This window comes from Osmia lignaria, chromosome 16, assembly GCF_051020975.1.
Source record: "Osmia lignaria lignaria isolate PbOS001 chromosome 16, iyOsmLign1, whole genome shotgun sequence".
Classification (NCBI taxonomy): domain Eukaryota; kingdom Metazoa; phylum Arthropoda; class Insecta; order Hymenoptera; family Megachilidae; genus Osmia; species Osmia lignaria.
The window spans coordinates 3,307,218-3,325,919 of record NC_135047.1 but is presented as its reverse complement, the minus strand read 5'-3'; the positions used below and the strand labels follow the sequence as shown (position 1 = coordinate 3,325,919).

At 39.5% G+C, this 18,702-nt stretch overlaps 1 protein-coding gene across 11 annotated transcripts in view; it reads left to right on the top strand.

Moving 5' to 3' along the window:
* The window catches only part of LOC117600657 (lachesin), a 194,569-nt gene extending 184,859 nt beyond the window's left edge, over positions 1-9,710 (top strand). For 10 of the 11 annotated variants that reach the window (XM_034316372.2, XM_034316368.2, XM_076692797.1 and 7 more), the window contains one exon: positions 80-9,710. In XM_034316372.2, coding sequence (XP_034172263.1) covers positions 80-189 — 110 coding nt within the window. In that variant the 3' untranslated portion in view covers positions 190-9,710. The remainder of the gene's footprint in view (positions 1-79) is intronic. The other variant, XR_004580497.2, reaches the window with a different exon arrangement.
* Positions 9,711-18,702: the final 8,992 nt, after the last annotated feature.

Genomic DNA, 18,702 nt, shown 5'->3' with positions numbered 1-18,702 from the left:
CTCGAATAGCGAGGCACTCAACAGGGTAAGTGCATAGAAGGCAAGCCGAAGTAACGAGAAAAATGCATTTCTGTTTCAGGGAGCGCGTACATCATTAGATGGAGTGCACCGCAGCTGATGGTGGTGGCGGTTCAGTATATCCTCACGGGGCCCTATATGCCCCCCTACATGCCCCAAACGGCGAATTAGGATGTGGGAAAACATAGGCCATGTTCGTCCAGGACGTACTGTCCTCTGGTACCTTTGTGCTTCGATCATTGTGGAGCCGCATTTGAAAGTATGATGCACTTTTAAAGTGCAATTGATGCATTATTAATATTATTTACTTTTTTTTAAGGGGTTTAATTCTTTTTAATTAGGTTTCATTTTCAAGTACTTAGTTAAATCATTTTACAATCGCCTGTGAAATGAATAATGAGGTGAGCAGAAGGTTAGTGTTAATAACATTATTAATTCAAATAAATTCCTGAAAGAAAGTGAACGAGCGATCCTCTGCGATACACAGATTTCGGTAGCTCGCTAATTGGCTGTTGAAGAATTAAAATCCGTGTACCTAGGCTCGATATCCGTGCAAAGCTTACGTCGACGGTTCACGGAACGCATTAGCGAAAACGGACGAAATTATTTGTCAAGCGGACGTTGTACCTTTAATTGGATTGTTAATCGTAATCGAACATTAATTAGGGTAATTGAATTTACGTATCGTACGCCGCTGGATTACGGGCTTAATTAGCATCAGATATTTATTCTGAGGCGAATTATCTTGCTGAATTATTTGTGGCAAGTAATGATGTATGTTCCAGGAGCAATATTACTGCTGTGTCGCTTCATCGCGATCGCCTGGATAATCGACGCGATTAATAACAGTCATTGGAATCTTCGTTTCATTTTGAAACGAAATATTGGCAATCTTAAATTTACTGTTAGAATTTTAATTGAAACAAAAAATTATCAAAACGGGGGTGGGAAAAAATACAATGTATCGAGAGTTAGAATCAAGATGAAAGAGACAAGTTACAGGGTAGCCAGTCCTTCCGAAAACATTTCTCTGTTCTTTCATGAAAAGACACATATCCTGGTCAACACGTAGCGCGATAAATTCTGGAAACAATCAAACTAGCCAGAGAACTCGGCACGTTGCCTTTTCTCTCGAGAGTTGAACATGATAAATCTGCCCTGAGAGAGTGCATACTCGGAACAACGAACAAAACACGTTGCGCTCTCGATTCTTCCCGGCGCGTTAACATCTTTACCTCGAGGCTCGTAAATAGAGAAGCACATAACGTTGCATCGATTACGCTCGGTGTTTCGAGAGAAACGTTAACGTAGCTCGATAAATCTCGAGGATTACACGATCTGGAAAACGAACTGTAGGAGCGAGAAAAAAAGGGGGATAAAGATCCAGAAGAATAACCGAAACATAGTCGTCTTAGAGGGAAATAAAAGCTTCTCGTAACTTGCATAGATTCGTTTCGAATGGAATCAGGAGGCGGCGACTTTTCAAGCCCGGCCAGGAAGTAGCATTCAAGTAGACAACCCTCCGAGGGGGGTGGGAAGGGATTTGATTAATGCTTCGTCACGTGAAAAATGGTAGGAACACGCTCGCGTCCTCGCGAAATCACCGGAGTAGAGAGAACGTAACGACATTGCTCTTGTTATTTTGAAAACGAACGTCATCAGGAAATTCAATTATCCAAGACGATTCCTCGTTTCATAGATGGTTTCTTGAAATATTTTTTATTCGTATTTTCTATCTAGATTGGTTATTTCGTTGAATTTTTCACCGGTTATTAATACGAAACGTCGAGTGGAATTAATTTCTTTCGCGTTCGACACGTTGGATGGTGGATATTATTCGATCCCATTCCTGGAAAAGTCGACCGTTCGATTCCGTGTCTGCGATTTATTAAAATACGTTGAAAATTCATGGCCTGGCTAACGATACGGGGAATTGAAACGGAACGGGCCGCTTCTAATTTGTACGCGATAAAAGGAGTGATTGAGCCGGGCAGGCCGGTTTAAACTGAAAATTCCATGAAACCGGACAACAGAAGCGTTCAAAAGGCCGAAATTACTATGATTCCCAGCGTGAACGTATTAATCATCAGCCCTCCCTGTAATTACGAAACTTTCCATTACCGATCGTGTAATCGCCGCGTGACGTGTAACCATGTTTCACCAGATATCGCGTAGGCGATGATGCCGCGTGAAACAAAAGAGGCGTGCACCAACGCGACGCCCATCGACACCGCTGTCCACCCTAAATTAAAATACCCTATCGTAACGCGTCCCGTCCCTCGAATTAATTGCCGGGAAAGAAGGCGCACAAAGACATCAAACGACACGTGGAATCCAATTCCCGAATACGTTTCGAGGAATATGAGCAAACGGCATGGGACGTGCTGATGGTCGACGTTAATCGGAAAGCATCGATTCCGATGCTGTCGAAGAACGGCGCTAAATGAAAATTCGAATTAACGTTTTCATAATCCGACAGAAACGAAACGCAAATATTAATAACCGAACGTGTTTTAACTGTAATTTAATTTCAACCGGATCGATGATTGAACGTTACTCGATAATTAAAATTACAACAATTCTATCAGGGGATAGGAGTAATCTCTCTGCAGTTGAATCATCTGAATTTCAATGATTCTGTTTGCTTTGCTCTTCTTTTATTTTTCATTCGGGAAATCAATGTGATCCTTTGAATCATATTGAACAAGAAACTCGTTAATTAACTCGATTCGTGGATAAATTAAACTTTCATCTCGCGAAATATTATTTTATGAGGCCCACGTGAGAATTATCTCTAAACCATCGGTGTTGTAACTTTCTCGACATTCTGTACGGAGCTGTAAAAAGATTAAAAATCCCTAACAAAGGTATTATTGATTCGAACGGGGAATTAGTACGGCACTGGTCGACGCATAATTCAGCCGAGGGAGTCGGTAGAAACCATTTGTGTGTCTGGTCTGGATAACGTCCGTAGGTTGGTCACGCAAGCGGCTCAGGGAAGCCAGTATGAAAAGTTTCGATCGCTCGAAAAGGGCTTCGATAAAGTATCATTCGGTCGGAAAGTCTTGCAGCTGAAAAGTTGCGAGCTCGCTTCGAGATTGAAAAGTTCCCTTTTTATCAGCGAAACCGGCTACGGTGCTATCTTCACGGAATACCGGATCCTTGAATAAAAATACTTTGAAAATATCGATATACAAAAAAGAAAAAAGGAAAGAAAGAAGGAAAATGGAGAAGAGGAGATGAACTATTCTCGGATAGACGGTAAATTAATAAGCTCGTCTGCACTCGAAATTAAAAGGTTCTAAATTTGAAATAATTGCATTTATTTAATTAATCTCTTCTTTCTCTATGGTTATCCAGATAATTACAAATAGAACGGGCTAAAATTGGACAGCATCGGGTGAACGATTGAAAGTTCAATGAACCTTCCTCGGAAAATTTGATTAACTTTATAAAAGAACGCAAGAAATCGTACGCGACGATTGAGAAGATTGCTGATAAAGTCGCGGCTGTTGAAGCAATCGGGGGAACAGGACGATTTCTATTTCGAAATTAGCATTTAAATTAAGCCACGTAAAATTAGAGAGTCGATTTTAGATTTATCTTTCTTGGACGAGCGTAGTCTACGAGGCGCCACGCAAAGTTTCCGCTTTAACGCAACCGAATGATAAACTCATTCAAATTCGGGCCACGAAACAGAAGATACGGCTGCGTTATAATTCGTGACGCAAACCGGTCAACGTAATTGCCTTACTTTCGGTGATTTAATTCAAAAACGTTCTATATTTGCCTCCTGAAAGGTGACTTGTCTTGAAAATATATTTCACTTTTATATTGAAACGAATTTTTTCAAATTTCTCCGGTCGAAAATAAAATAAAGAAATTAAGTCCATCTCGGTTTAAATCGAAACGATATCGATTAGAGCGAAGCAGATGTTTGATATTTATAGCCGGAAGTGGAGGATAGGCGACGCGCACGGACCACGAAACAGCGAAATATCTCGCGCCAATATAATTGTACGCGTTTCAGAGGTATCATTCCGTAATCTATGTAGTCCTGCTCGGATGGGGGATTATGTTAAGCGATGCGTGAGCGGCCACAGTCCACGGCAAGCCAGGCGTAACAGAGATACTGCTGGGTGACGTCGTTACACGCCGCAGCCGTATTCCGCGGCCCTACACGAAACCCTCGATAGAATACACGCTTCCTATTTAGATGAACGCGTCCGCGTATACACGCAACTCTGTATCGTCTAACAGCTTATACGAGCTATGTACCATTTTATTCCATTCTGCATGGATCGCGAGGAATTGCTCCGCTTAAAGGTATTAATATCGCACTTATGGCTGACTTGAACTACTGATAATTTTCATTTTTTGGCATTCGATCATTTAAATCATATACAGTTAATTATATTTGGGAAATTTAATTATTTTGTTAAAGATATTATGTGATTTATACGTTGATAAATGCTGACTTCTGAGTAATGGTTGACTTGAACTACTGACAATTTTCATTTTTTGGCATTTGATCATTTAAATCATATATAGTTAATTATTTTTAGGAAATTTAATTATTTTGTTAAAGATATTATGTGATTTATACGTTGATAAGCTGACGTCTGACTTATAGTTGACTTTAACTACTTGCAATTTTCATTTTTTGGCATTTTAATCATTTTAATCATATATATAGGATGTTAAAAAATACTCTGAAGACCTCTACACCCTTGGATAGATCATGAAAAATCGAAACGAAAAGTTCTGTAGTATTTTTCGATGGGATCAGTAGTTTAGCCAATCAGTGCGCAGCTAATCCGTCTAACGATACGAGTCAGAATATGTTTACAAATTTGCGCGCGCGACGCAAGGTCGGAGCTCAGTTCTTTCCAGTTCTTCAAACGTTCCGGTCGAGGTTAATGTACTGCGAGCCAGGCCTGCTTTGAACACGTGAATTTGTACGTATTTACTGTTTTGCTTCCTTAGATGGAGTATAATTAATTATATTTAGGAAATTTAATTATTTTATTAAAGATATTATGTGATTTATACGTTAATAAGGGCTGACTTCTGATTTATGGCTGACTTTAACTACTGACAATTTTCATTTTTTGGCATTTTAATCATTTAAATCATATTTAGTTAATTATATTTGGAAAATTTAATTATTTTTTTAAAGATATTATATGATTTATACGTTGATAAGCTGGCTTCTGACTTATAGCTGACTTTAACTACTGGCAATTTTCATCTTTGGGCATTTTAATCATTTAAATCATATTTAATTAGTTATATTTGGGAAATTTAATTATTTTTTTAAAGATATTATATGATTTTTACGTTGATAAGCCGACGTCTGCCTTATAGTTGACTTTAACTACTTGCAATTTTCATTTTTTGGCATTTTAATCATTTTAATCATATATATAGGATGTTAAAAAATACCCTGAAGACCTCTACACCCTTGGATAGATCATGAAAAATCGAAACGAAAAGTTCTGTAGTATTTTTCGATGGGATCAGTAGTTTAGCCAATCAGTGCGCAGCTCATCCGTCTAACGGTACGAGTCAGGATATGTTTACCAATTTGCGCGCGCGACGCAAGGTCGGAGCTCAGTTGTTTCCAGTTCTTCAAACGTTCCGGTCGAGGTTTGTGTTACTGCGAGCCAGGCCTGCTTTGAACACATGAATTTGTACGTATTTACTGTTTCGTTTCCTTAGATCGAGTATAATTAATTATATTTAGGAAATTTAATTATTTTATTAAAGATATTATGTGACTTATACGTTGATAAGAATAATGCCTGACCTATACTACTGATTTATTCTTACTGTAACCTTTTGTTGCATTATTTTAGAATTTTTGCTTTTCTATCGTTATTTAAAATTAAAAAGGAATAGTGACAGTCTAGAAGAGCCTGTTTACAAGGCTCTATGTTCAGTAGATGTTTGAATTTGCTCGAGGCTAAAGATTCTTCAGAGTTACCCAGCTGTAAATTATATAGACCGAGCTTCTCGACGCGCCAAAGAATCGGGGTTATGTAAATTGCCCCTTAAGTAGATAATATTGAGTCCCTGTGGCTGTTATAGATAACCCAAACTTAACCCAGATCTAACGTAGACCTAGCCCAGCCTGTCCTCGCGTCATATCTTATCCCTCTCAACCCTATAGTAAGCTATCAATTTCCCAGACCTGCTATTAATTTCCAATTACCCAGGCCTCCATTCAATTTCCTATTATTTATCCGCGGCACGGAAAGACGTTCGCGAAATTAACCCTCGCGTTTCCCTGTTGATTTAATGGTGTAATGATCGCGTGAAATCATTCGGGCACGGGCATCCACGACGATAATCATTTGCACGCGATCGCAGACAATGCGTATCCCTTGACATCCGCGCGTCCGAAAGCAGACGTCACCGTGACACGCGTTGCGATTAATAAGCAGAAAATTACACGCTGGAAACAACGAGACCCAGAGTAATGGGGGTCGCTCGCGAATTCCGTTTCGTACTATTGTTACACCGCAGAAAAAATGTGGAAATTGAAAAATTCCCAGGACTTGCATTATTGTTAAGGGTAGAAAAGTTTCTATTTATTACCACTATGGTAAATTTTATTGAAAATTGTTAACGATTTGTTTAATGATTATTTTTCTCACAGACGTCGTGGTTGACTGATTAATTTATTCACGAATACAGTTGCTTGTATTTGAACATGTCGAGTAGTATAGGTCGGTGCATGGTCAGGCATAAATCAGGAATACACAGTAGCCGAAATTTATCAGGTCGGCTTCAGCTCGCAATTATATTTCATTTTATAGATTTGCACAGATGCGTTATGGCGTACGTATTTTATTGGGTAAATATCGGGACAAATATTGATCACGATCTTTTCATATCTACATTTCCATCAAATACAAGGGTCATTGACATTGCAACATGTCCAGGTCGCTGTAGATTTTTCTCTCAATTTATACATACGTTGAATTCTTTTTCGAGTAAATAAAATTCAAATAATCATCGTTGCATTGAATTGTTTTCGAGTAGCTCTCGACGGAACCAGCATAAAATTTCTGTCGTAAAAGGGAGAAACGGTAAAAAGGTAGTCAAAGGAGACGAAAACTGAAGACTCTAGAGTCTAGAGAAAACAAGAAACCATCTAAATGGACAATCATTTAAAGTTTTCGTTCAGTCGAAATTTGTTTCTTCTTCTGGCATCGAAAAGGCAGAAGTTTGAAACTTTCGGGTATTTACTATTACCGTCGAGATTTTGCGAAGGTATTTCAAAAGACCCAAGAAAGTTTTACAGAGACAGTAAAGTCCCCGGCTACCTGACAAAAATAACCAACCATCTGTCTATCTTTCCCTAAAACTACCGGATAAAGATAACTTCTGCAAAATAAAAATGAAATCGATACGCTTTTTATTAACATCAAAAATTTGATATTTCAGAATTCTCTTTTGATATTACCAGCTGGCCAAAACGCGCCAGAACAAAGGGATCAATTTAAATCACCTGACCACCGTAAATGTATTCGCATGATAGCGATTTTCGCGCTGTATACGAATCAGCATAACAATGCTTCTGAGAAGTGTAACAGACCAGAACCGGACAAGGGATATACAAGGGGTGAGATCAAAATAGGGGTGCATCTAGAGACAGAATAATTCCTGTTGATTTTTCAAAATTTCAAACACAACCAAGGTATAATAATTATAAATTCAAAATAAAAAGATTGTACAAACTGTATATTCCTCTACGTAATATTACGTCAGACTGCAAGTGTGTTAATTAGCGAAATGAAAAAATTAAATTACTCTAGCTTTCTAAAAGTAAACATACATAATTATTTACTTGCTGGTAGTGGAGAAACTGGAGTATGCACTCGATGAAATTTTAAAGCCTTTCCCCTTTATGAACATAAATTCGTTTCATAATTTTAATTTACTTTCATTCGAGATAAAATAATGCACAACTATCCAACATTCCAAATATCCAAATACTCGAAGCGTGTGCACGTTTTATAAGGACACCCTGTATATATGAAATCGGAGATTAGAGAGGGTAGGATGAGACGAGGGTTGGAATCAGATCCTGTTATACATAATCTGTGTTACGGTCCGCGAGCTTTTCTCGTCCGGTTTAACACGCCCCGTTCGCGGCTGAATTCATCGCGGTGAAAGTATTGTCTGCGAAACGCGTCCAATCTGTTGCTTCTTCCTTTGATTTCTTCCACGGTGCTACCTAAAATCGAGTTTTCACAATTCCCTTTATTTTTTCGCCCTCCGAGCATCCCGTCGCTTCCGGTTTCGCGGGAAACACCATCGCAATTTACACGCTGTTATAAATCAATTTGTTCGCAGGATGAGGAACGCGTTGCTCTACATTGTTCGACGGGAAAGGAATAAATTAAATAGTAGGTTTGAAATTCAACATGACGCTAGATAGGATTCGCTGTTTGCATTGCAGGATGTTGATTTTTTAATGAAAGCGATAAAGGCAATGGGAAATGAAAAAGAATTTCATCGAAATATAATATCTCTCAAATCAATCCGGAGTTTTAATCATCGGCTACCAAGCGGAACCAATAAAACTAACTTCATATATATGTGTATTAAAATAAAACGGGGCTACCAATTCATATTTCGTTATTTCATATTTGCCAGAGGAACAGAGTATCGAGAATTATAGAGAGATTCGGGATTGAAATACCTATCGTTACAGTTGTTCGCTTAATTAAACGCGGATTCGTCAACAATTCGTTTGCGATACTCATTTCGGGACTTGCTAATGCTCTGCTCTATTAACGATGAAAAGTCATTAAAAGACGAAGGATTAAGAAAAACGGAAAGGGGAAAAATATCCGCAAGTATATTCTCTTTTAACGGATATTTAAATCAGAATCACGCCTGGAAAGTCATGCCAGCCGATTCTTATCAGGTCTATGCTAGCAGGGTGCAACTGTATCGGGCGTCATAAAAGTGTGCTCGTTGGCCCGTCAGAACGTGAGCATAGAGAAAGATAATACCATGTAGGAGTGCGAGAGAAATGGTGAGAGTAAAAGGAAGAGGGACAGTGGGGTGGTGGTAGCCTGTTATACACAGTCTGTATCATCACTTTGCGATGTACTTGCGAGCTTTTCCCGCCTCGTTTAACACGGCCCATTCATAATAGGATGACGGCCGTAAAAGTATTGCCGGTTATCGCGGCTACCGCACCGCATAGCTGGCCAAACATTGTCCAACCTCCGATTTACCATCTACGCCCCCGCGCTAGGGTATCTATTGTCCTGAGTTACGATGCACCGGCCTCGGATGGCCCATGGGCTCAGACTTTTACCACGGACCCACCTCATAATTGCCAGATTGCCGCGACAGTACTATACCAACCCTCTACAACTATCGGGGAGAATAACGCGATAAATCTTGATGCCCGACCACTGGCACAAAGCAGTCTCTCTCGGTTGATATTAAATATCGAACGGCTAAGAATTACGCCTGCCTTCGTCAGGTATAACCATCGATAATCCCTCCTCGATAATGATTTTTATGAAATTTTCAAACTATATAAGGTGATCGTCTATTGGCTTAAGTTCTCGACCCTTTTATGAAATTTTCAAGAAATCTAAATTAATTATCCGCTGTGCCATAAATTAAAGGGGTTGATTTTCATTCAGAATTGGAAATTATGAAAATATTCCGTAGTTCTCCAAGGATTGAATTTCTTTCTGGAACAACCCTTTGTTTACCCTGCAGGAATTCAGGGAATAAATCGAACGTTTGTCAAACCGTTCGTGTATCGCGAAATAGAAATTCCCGTGGATGTACGTCGACGTTGAAGTTGTCCGACGTTTGTTCCGATGGAACGTACACGTAATCGGAAAGTTTGATTTAAACGCGGAAAGATCGCCGCTGTTCATCTTCCTGTCGATTTAAAGGTAGACTCGCGGAAGATGGGAACTTACGAGCGGGGCAACTTCATCGACACCGGGCCAAGTTTCCCGCGAACTTGGCGAATTTATTTCACGGCCGTATCAGCCAAGCTGATCCCGTCGAGCTTTCGAGCTTTTGCAGATTCCCATCGACCGAGTTCGCCGGAATGTTTCGAGTTTCACGTTGCTCGACTAGGCGAAACTTGCCCCCCCCCCCCCCCCCCCCCCCCCCCCCCCCCGTTCGACGAATGAAGTGAAACGGGGAACAGAAAAGAAATCTTTCGGGTCGTTAAGGCGTCGAAATCCCTTAACGTCGTTCGTCTCTCGCAGTAAAGTTAAGAGAATTCCGAGGATACGCGGTCTAAATCGATTCTTTCCAAAGAGACATCCATTCTCCTGCCACTTGAAATCGCGTGAAAATTCCTGGCTGTCTTTGTTGATTTCTCTAGAATTTCTTTTTCTTTATCGGTAAAGTTGTTTCGAATGAACAAAATAATTGATTTAGAATTCGACATTTCCATTGCGGCTCCTATAGCAAAGGTACCAAATGCGAACCAATTGCGTTGGCAATTGTACCGATCCACCGACAAGAAAATCGTAAGAACAAGTTGAAAGTATTATTGCTTATACTTTAATGTATCATTATATTATATCGAATGTTTTGCGTTAGGTTTACGTGACTCGGGGTACGCAATTAATTTCGGTGCTCAAACGGTATGCTTACGAATGATCGATAAAAATGATAGCGTTAATTAATCGGGAATTTGTTGATGATCGACCGTCTTACGACTTCGTGGCTGCCCTAGATAATTGCACCTCGAGGGAACGAAACGAAACGAAACGAAGCATGCAAATCGATCGTAGCCGAGAATTATTCTGCCACGATAGGTTCCTCGTTTTCTTCGTCCGCGACAGGGAAACGAGAAACAAACTACGGAGGGAATTGTAAATAGCTCAGTGTATAAACTTCAGTTCCAGGTTCATTGTATAAACATTATAAATACACGAGAGAGAGAAGCGTGAATCCGCGTGGATTCGTTCGTATCGTAACGTCATCGAAGACCAATACTGAAACGTCGTGGATCTCTTTGGTTTATTCGACATCGTTTCGATACGAGATCGACGCGAATCTCTGTAAATAATATCGATCGCATAAGAAGTGCCAAATACGTGACTCATACAGACAAAAGTAAAAAAGAAAGGTAACATACACACCCACATATACGTACGTACATTATTATACATACTCGTACAGGTAAATACGTGCAATCGAGCTCGTTCTCTGCGATAACAAGTAAAGCGAAGAGAATCCCTCGTTCCAGGGATGAAAACTCTGGATCAGAGGGATGAACGTGATAAAATAGTGAATTATCTCGGTGTTAAACGAGTGTTTGAATAATAAATGAAGTGGTAGTGGTTGCCACGAGACCGTAGTCAAACATAGAAAACTTTAAGAAACTCGTTACGTCTTTTCAGAAAGACCTTTGTTTTATCGTGAAATTTTATTATACGTTAACTCTTCTTCGGATTTCGAAATTTCATTTCATAGGTGATCTCCTACAGTCGTTATCTAAGTACAACTTCACCTAATTTAAGAATTTTACGAGGCACTAGACGGTGTGTAGATTTTTGGTATTAGAGGGGTTGATACGAAGAAGGGTTAAATTAATTGGTATATCTCGCGACATCCGTGATGAATTATTGTTTTTATCGTGCTTGGATAATTTTATTTGTCAAGTTAACTCGTGCACCGTTTTCTTGCATCTAGTCAATGGAAATGAGAAACGACAAGAAACAGATAGAGCATCGTACAAGAAGGAAAGACACGAAAACTCTAGTCTTAAGGAGGATTAACAATAATTAATTATGTCATCGTAAGTCTCGTATCTCATAGACAGTCCCATCGGTTGTTTACCACAAACTCGATCATCTCGCAAGAATACAATTATTGTTATTGTTAGTTAATGTTGAAGAATGAAAATGAAAGAAATGAGAGTAAAGAATAGAAGGAAATGTGAAGATTGATTTTGTGGCCAACACTGTTCACTGTGTTCCTGTAAATAAATATACATAAACGAAGGTGTAACCTGCTTAGATTAACAAACGGCGTACGTAATTAATTTAAAAAAGCGATCGTCGAACGGAGAAACGAAACGAAAGATCGACAAGCAGCTTGTTCCCTTTTCTTCTCCGCTTCCTTCATCTTTCAATCTTCCTTCTCCTCGTGTGAAAACATGGTTATTCAGGTGATTGTTTTCCGAAATATTTTCCGTACTAGCCTTCTGTACGGCACACACTCGAGTGTCCAAGCGAGAAAGTATTTTATTAACGTCGATTTATCGGTACGATGCTGGGAAATATTTAACACTTTCGTTCGAAACGATAGGAGTCATTAACGAAATTAATAATTAATAATTATTTAATAATTTAAGATTCGGGAATTTCGACGAAAGTGTTAAAGGTGTTCTTTTTTTACACTTTACACAATTTCAACGAGTTGAATGATTCTATACCAGATGATCGTTGTGCAATTAGGAAAGCAATTAACACGTTGATTGCCTACATCTATTGCTTTAATCATTGCAGTCACTAATTTTCCATTAACAAATTTTCTTCTTCCCTTATTTTTTAATCATTTGACCAAATACCAATTAATAAAAGTTCGAAGATAATTAACGTATTCCGGCGATATTATTTTTAATTATTTAATTAGACTCGATTATCGGCAATCAACAAGTTAAAGAGAAATACCCGAAAAAGAGATCCGCCAACCATAGACCTATCGATGGAAAAAGAATTCCCAAACATACTGCTACATACTGCCAAAAGGTACATTCTATCACGACACAGAGAGAATGAGAGAGAGAGAGAGAGAGAAAGAAAAGAAACCGAAAATCGCTTTTAATGTGCATCATTAACTCGCTGCGTAGTGTTACTCTAAATGTTGCTAACATTTAATATGTAAGTATAGATTGTGTTTTAACGTGTAAAGAAAAGGAAATCGGCGATTTGTTTATTTCGTCACATCAGGGGTTAAGGGTTGGGGGTGGACAATTGTGTCAATTAAAAAATATAAAAAAAAAGAGTAAAGTCCTTTCCTTTGGTTTCCATGGGAATGTGTTTTTTGTCCGCGTTATTGTACATTTTTCATAATTCCCTTATTGTGATAAATTATCTAGGTCTGTACGAATAAAGTCAGAAACCAAAGCAGAGTGTTTTCATTAATCCTTGGTTTTTAGTTTCAACAAAGAAGACTTGAAAAACCAAGGTAAGTGGCTATTGTTTGATTTAATGATAGGAAGTAGGGATTAATTAGAGGCTGAAAATAAATTATACTCTTATCTGTTTCGAAACGTATTATTATTCCATAAATGATTGGTCGTTATGATACAAAGTGTTACATTTCGTGTTTAATGTAAATTTGATGGAGAAATCGGATCTGTGTGTTTAAAAGCTAGGGAAAATTATTGGTCGCGTGTGCATTATGATAGATACTATACCATGGAATAGTGTACAAACTGAAGCTCATTGAATTCTAGAGATTTACATCGCACAGCGTTTCGTGCGATTACTACCACGAACGTTCGATGCAAATTCGTTGGGAATTTAGTAGTTTGCCTAAAAATCTGAAATATTAAACGCGGACTAGTTACGACGTGGCAGAGAACAGTGTTCTCCAAATAGAATTCCACAGTTGAATCAATAATTTCCCCCAAAATACAATGAATTCATTCGACTAGCGCGCAAAATTGATAAGAAAAGATAAATTAAATTAATGTAAAATAAAAGAGTTACAATTCTTAAATTCGATTATAAATCCCCGGAAAGATCGCGAGCGGGATAGCGAGGAATGAAAGAAAAGTGGATATGAAATATCCTCGGGGGATGCAAAGTGTTTGTGACAACCAGCTAGGATGCATCGTCCTTTTCAAAAGTATTATCGACTTTATCCTTAAGCTCCTTTCGCGTGAGTAAGCATATCAAGCCTTGCGTCCCGAGCCTGGCTGATGTAAAACATCACGACTCCCAGCTCTGTCAGTTCCGTCCTTACGGATTTCGCTCGAATATCCTCGAAAGAAGCCACGATGCCCTACGTTAAAAGCTCGTCCCTTTACCCGCGACTAGTTCATTCATCAAGACTCTCCCTGTCTACGTTCGTCCGCGAGTCTGGTTTATCTTGGAATGATTTAAATCGACGTGACGTGGATCAGTTCGCTTTCAAACAGCAACTTCAATATCATGTTCCTGGAAAAAGTAAATCGCGTTTATTTTATGGGAAATATCATAAAAGATATACAGGGTGTTCGACAACAGGTGGACAAAATTTTAAGGGGTGATTCTAGAAAAACCTTCCCCTGCTGATCTGACGTTCAGTCGTCGGTGCTGGACAGGTTGCAGGTTTTAGGCGCTTCCTTCCCCTGCTGACCTTACGTTCAGCCGTCGGTGCTGGGCAGGTTGCAGGTTTTAGGCGCTTTCTTCCCCTGCTGACCTTACGTTCAGCCGTTAGTGCTGGGCGGGTTGCAGGTTTCAGGCGCTTTTTACTCGAATTTTTAAACGTTAATTACTGAAAAACAAAGTCGCAAACACGATTTCGTTATTCTTGATTTTCGTCTTATTTTGATCCCTAGAATCACCCCTTAAAATTTTGCCCACCTATTGTCGAACACCCTGTATGAAAGAGTTATTGTTTAAACTGAACTCGATTTCTCAATTTTATAAATAAACAGCTGATATTTATCCGAACGTCGATATTGGCCGCAAGGATGTCAACCGCGACGTTCTCCTCTCGTCAATCCGATACCAGCTCTCTATTTTCTTCATTCCTTTATTTTCTACGCGAGCTCCTTTGACTGGCAAAGAATCCTGGGTAAGACAAGAGGTGAAAGCCTTAAAGGAAGCGTCGCCCCGATCTCAAAGTGGCACGCGGTATCCCCGAAGGACCCTTCTATCGAGGATTTGAATAATTTTCTTATTCTCTCTCTGTCTGTACCTTTGCCTCTTCTTACTTTTCGCGTCGTAGCTGGCTGTGCTTCGGTTTCTTGCGTTCTGTCTCAAAGATTTCTCCTCCGCCAGACTGTCAATTGATTTTACCCGAGCTTGATTATCCGCACCGAGGTTGAATTCGCTGAAAAACGTGATTTCCAAATTTGAAATAGATCAAAATCTATTCAAAAATTGTAAAAATTTTTTACTGTATTATACCTTTTATTGCATAGACTATCAGGTAAAGTATTTTGACTGTCGAGGGAGAAAATCAGAACGCAAAATTCGAGTTAAAATTAATCTAAATACTTACGGGGTCCGTCGATCGACAAGATTGCTGTAGAGTTTTCATTAAATTCTTGCACTCGGTAACAGCCATACTTGAACGACTACTTCGCGAAGTGGAACGTAAATGAAATCCAGCAGAGTGGTTGCTGAATGAAGTTCAAAAGGGGGCCAGAGTAATAGAAGGGAGTGAGTAGAAATGAGAGAAAGAGAGATTAGGTTAATTAAGATTGTCACCTTCGCCCGCACAGAAGCTTGTATTGAACTGGCCTTGTTACCTTCTCTCGCTGCCAGGAAAAAGCGAGCGAATAATGACTATGCATAAGGACGCGCAAAGGATTTCATATAAATGATAATGTTCCCGGTAGCTTCTTCCGTCTCCGGTTGCCAGTGTGCGATCCCCTCAAAGGAATTACAAATTTCGACCGGGTGGAAAAGAGGGGGTCAAAATTGGTCGCATGAAAAATACATTTAAAAATATATTCGTACAAAATCCACGACCCCTATTGTAGATAAAACCCCGAGTTCCCTTTCTTTCGTCCTTCGCTAAAAAGAAATCGAAGGAACCAATATCTTTGTGAATTTCCATAAATCTTCCCAATGAATTTTATCAGTGTCAATTATAAATATTTTACAAAGAACCTTAGCGTTAAATTTGATTAATGTCTGAATATGCAGACGAGTTATCGAGCACCCAATGTCTTCTTTCTCTTTTCAACCCACACTCGGTCTCACCGGTTTCCACGTCTGCTTTTCACCAGTTTCACGTGTGTATATGTAACGAAAGTTCGTAATTTACTTGAATTTTGGCGGACGTGGTGACTGTACGACACTGGCTGTTTCAGCCACTTGGCAATGTAACGAACTTAATTCGCTACGTATCCAGAGGAAACAGGACGTACGATTCTCGTGGGACGATCACACTTGCTGCAAATTTAATGGAAACGAATAGTACTTTCCTCGAGGTTTCTCTCCGTCCATGAGAAACGTAATGATTCAAAATGTAGGCCATTCGTTGTCGGTATCGAGAACAACTCTGCACAGGTGAACGCGAATTCGTGGCACGAAACAATTATGTTGTTTCATTGTAATTGAAATCAACAATATTTTTCTCCACCCTCGAGACTTCCCGCACGATACACCGGAAGCTTTCCAACTATGCTACATTTCGAAGAACTATCAAGGAGTTCAGGAACCGATAACTTTTTCTTTCGTCTTCTTGGTAACATAGGGACTTGGTAAAATTTATCCGGACGGTACTTATACAGAGAACTACCCAAGTGTTACACTCATTTATTAATGAAACTTTGCCAGCTTGTAGAGTTCGTCGAGCTGAACACGTCTATACCCCGTTTTGTGGGCAGACGGCTAATTGTTTAAAAGATATTAATAATTAAATTTAGTTATTACTTACATTGAGAAGTATGACAGACTCACACATACAAACGGTTAATTCTGTGGTAAAACGCTTGACTCGCAATCTAAAGGTCCACGGTTCAAATCCATGGTTCCCAAGTTTGTTTTTTTAATTATAATTTGTCTCTTTTTGTATAACTATTACAGCTGTGCTATAATCATTGCATTTATTAATAATTAATTACATACATTGCAATTATTATCGAATTTTAGTTTAGAATTATATAGAATTTTAATTATTCAAAAAGAAGCAAATTATCATTAAAAAAAAAAAAAAAAAAAAAAAATGGGTACCAAGGATTTGAACCGAGGACCTTCAGATTGCGAGTCATGGATCCGCTCCGTGGTTAAACACATGACTCGCAATCTAAAGGTCCTCAGTTCAAATCCTTAGTTCCCAACAATTTTTTTTTTTTTATTATTATAATTTTTATGTAATAGTTATTCAAAAAAGGACAAATTATCATTAAAAAAAAGAGAAAAATGTTGGGAACCAAGGATTTGAACCACGGATCTCTAGATTGCGAGTTGTATGTGTGAATTTGTCATACTTTAGAATGTAAAGAGTAACTAACTGTAAATATCTTTTAAACAATTAGCCGTTTGCCCCCCAAAGGGGGTATAGGCGTGTTCAGCTCGACGAGCTCTACAAACTGGCAAAGTTTCATTAATAAATAAGTGTAACACTTGGGTAGTTCCCCTTGTTAGACTCCTCTCGCTCTCCGCAGAAACTGGTACATCACATCTTCGACTTTTCACTTATTTCCCTATCATACCACGATTCCCACTCTCGATTCACGTATCTTATCTCAATCTCTACCATTCAATTTCAAACAGCACCGTTCCCCAACCGCTCTCGCATAAAATCTCTCGTTTCCCATTCGTGGAGCACCATCTTCGCGGACGCGTTTTCCACCGTCCAACGAGTCGCGGACGTAAAAGAATCCACATAAATTACGCATTAACGGGTACGGCTTTTTCGTCACGGTACGATACACTCGACTTTAACGACCGACGGTTTCCTTCGGTCGCTCGGGAAACGCAACAAATCACATTCAGAAGTACACTCGTCCCCGGACCAGACTCCCGGCGTCTGCGTTTGATGTGTATATACGTACACGTTTCCGGGGTGCGGAGAAACGAATCTCGAGGAGATTCGTGAAGGGGCTGACTGGCGAACACCGCAACGCGAAACCGAGGAAATATTTTTTCTTCCCGGCACAGTCTGTCGATAACAGTCGTATCCGAAGAGGCTTTCAAGAAGCGAGCCGCACCCCCGCGCTGTCAAGATCTATGATGCTCGGCTAAATCGAGCCGGTGACAAGTTGAGTGCACGGTTTCACTCTGTTGCGTGTATTTACATACTTTGCAGGGAATAACGAGGGAAGTGACGGGGATAATGGGGAGCTTAACGCCATTATACCGGTAACTCGAGCAGACGCGTTGTAAGTGACTTACGCGCTCTGTTACAGAAACGATCAGGTGAATTTATTTATAACAAATTCCTGTAGGTAGAAAACGGAAGCACTGTTGAGCAAATATATGTATCTATAAGTCATCATTTTTCTTTCCTCGTCATTTTAAAATTTACATGGTTTTTACTCCGCTTCAGTCGTCACTCCGTTTAAGTCATCAAAATTTCACGGTCCCTTTAGCGACGACTTATCGAGGTTTTACTGTATACAGTTTAAGAATCGTTGAATAGTAGAAACTTACCTTGTGCTATTCTGTTTCTCAGTACTGCAGCATTCGGCTTCGATTTTTGGTTATGACTGTACATTCCCCTGCTGACCTGACGTTCAGTCGTCGGTGTTGGGCAGGTTGCAGGTTTCAGGCGCTTTTTACTCGAATTTTTAAACGTTGATTACTAGAAAACAAAGCCGCAAACGCTATTTCGTTATTCTTGATTTTCGTCTTATTTTGATCCCTAGAATCACCCCCTAAAATTTTGCCCACCTGTTGTCGAACACCCTGTATATACAGGGTTATGACTGTACCTTTCCCTGCTGACCTGACGTTCAGTCGTCGGTGCTGGACAGGTTGCGGGTTTTAGGCGCTTTTTACTCGA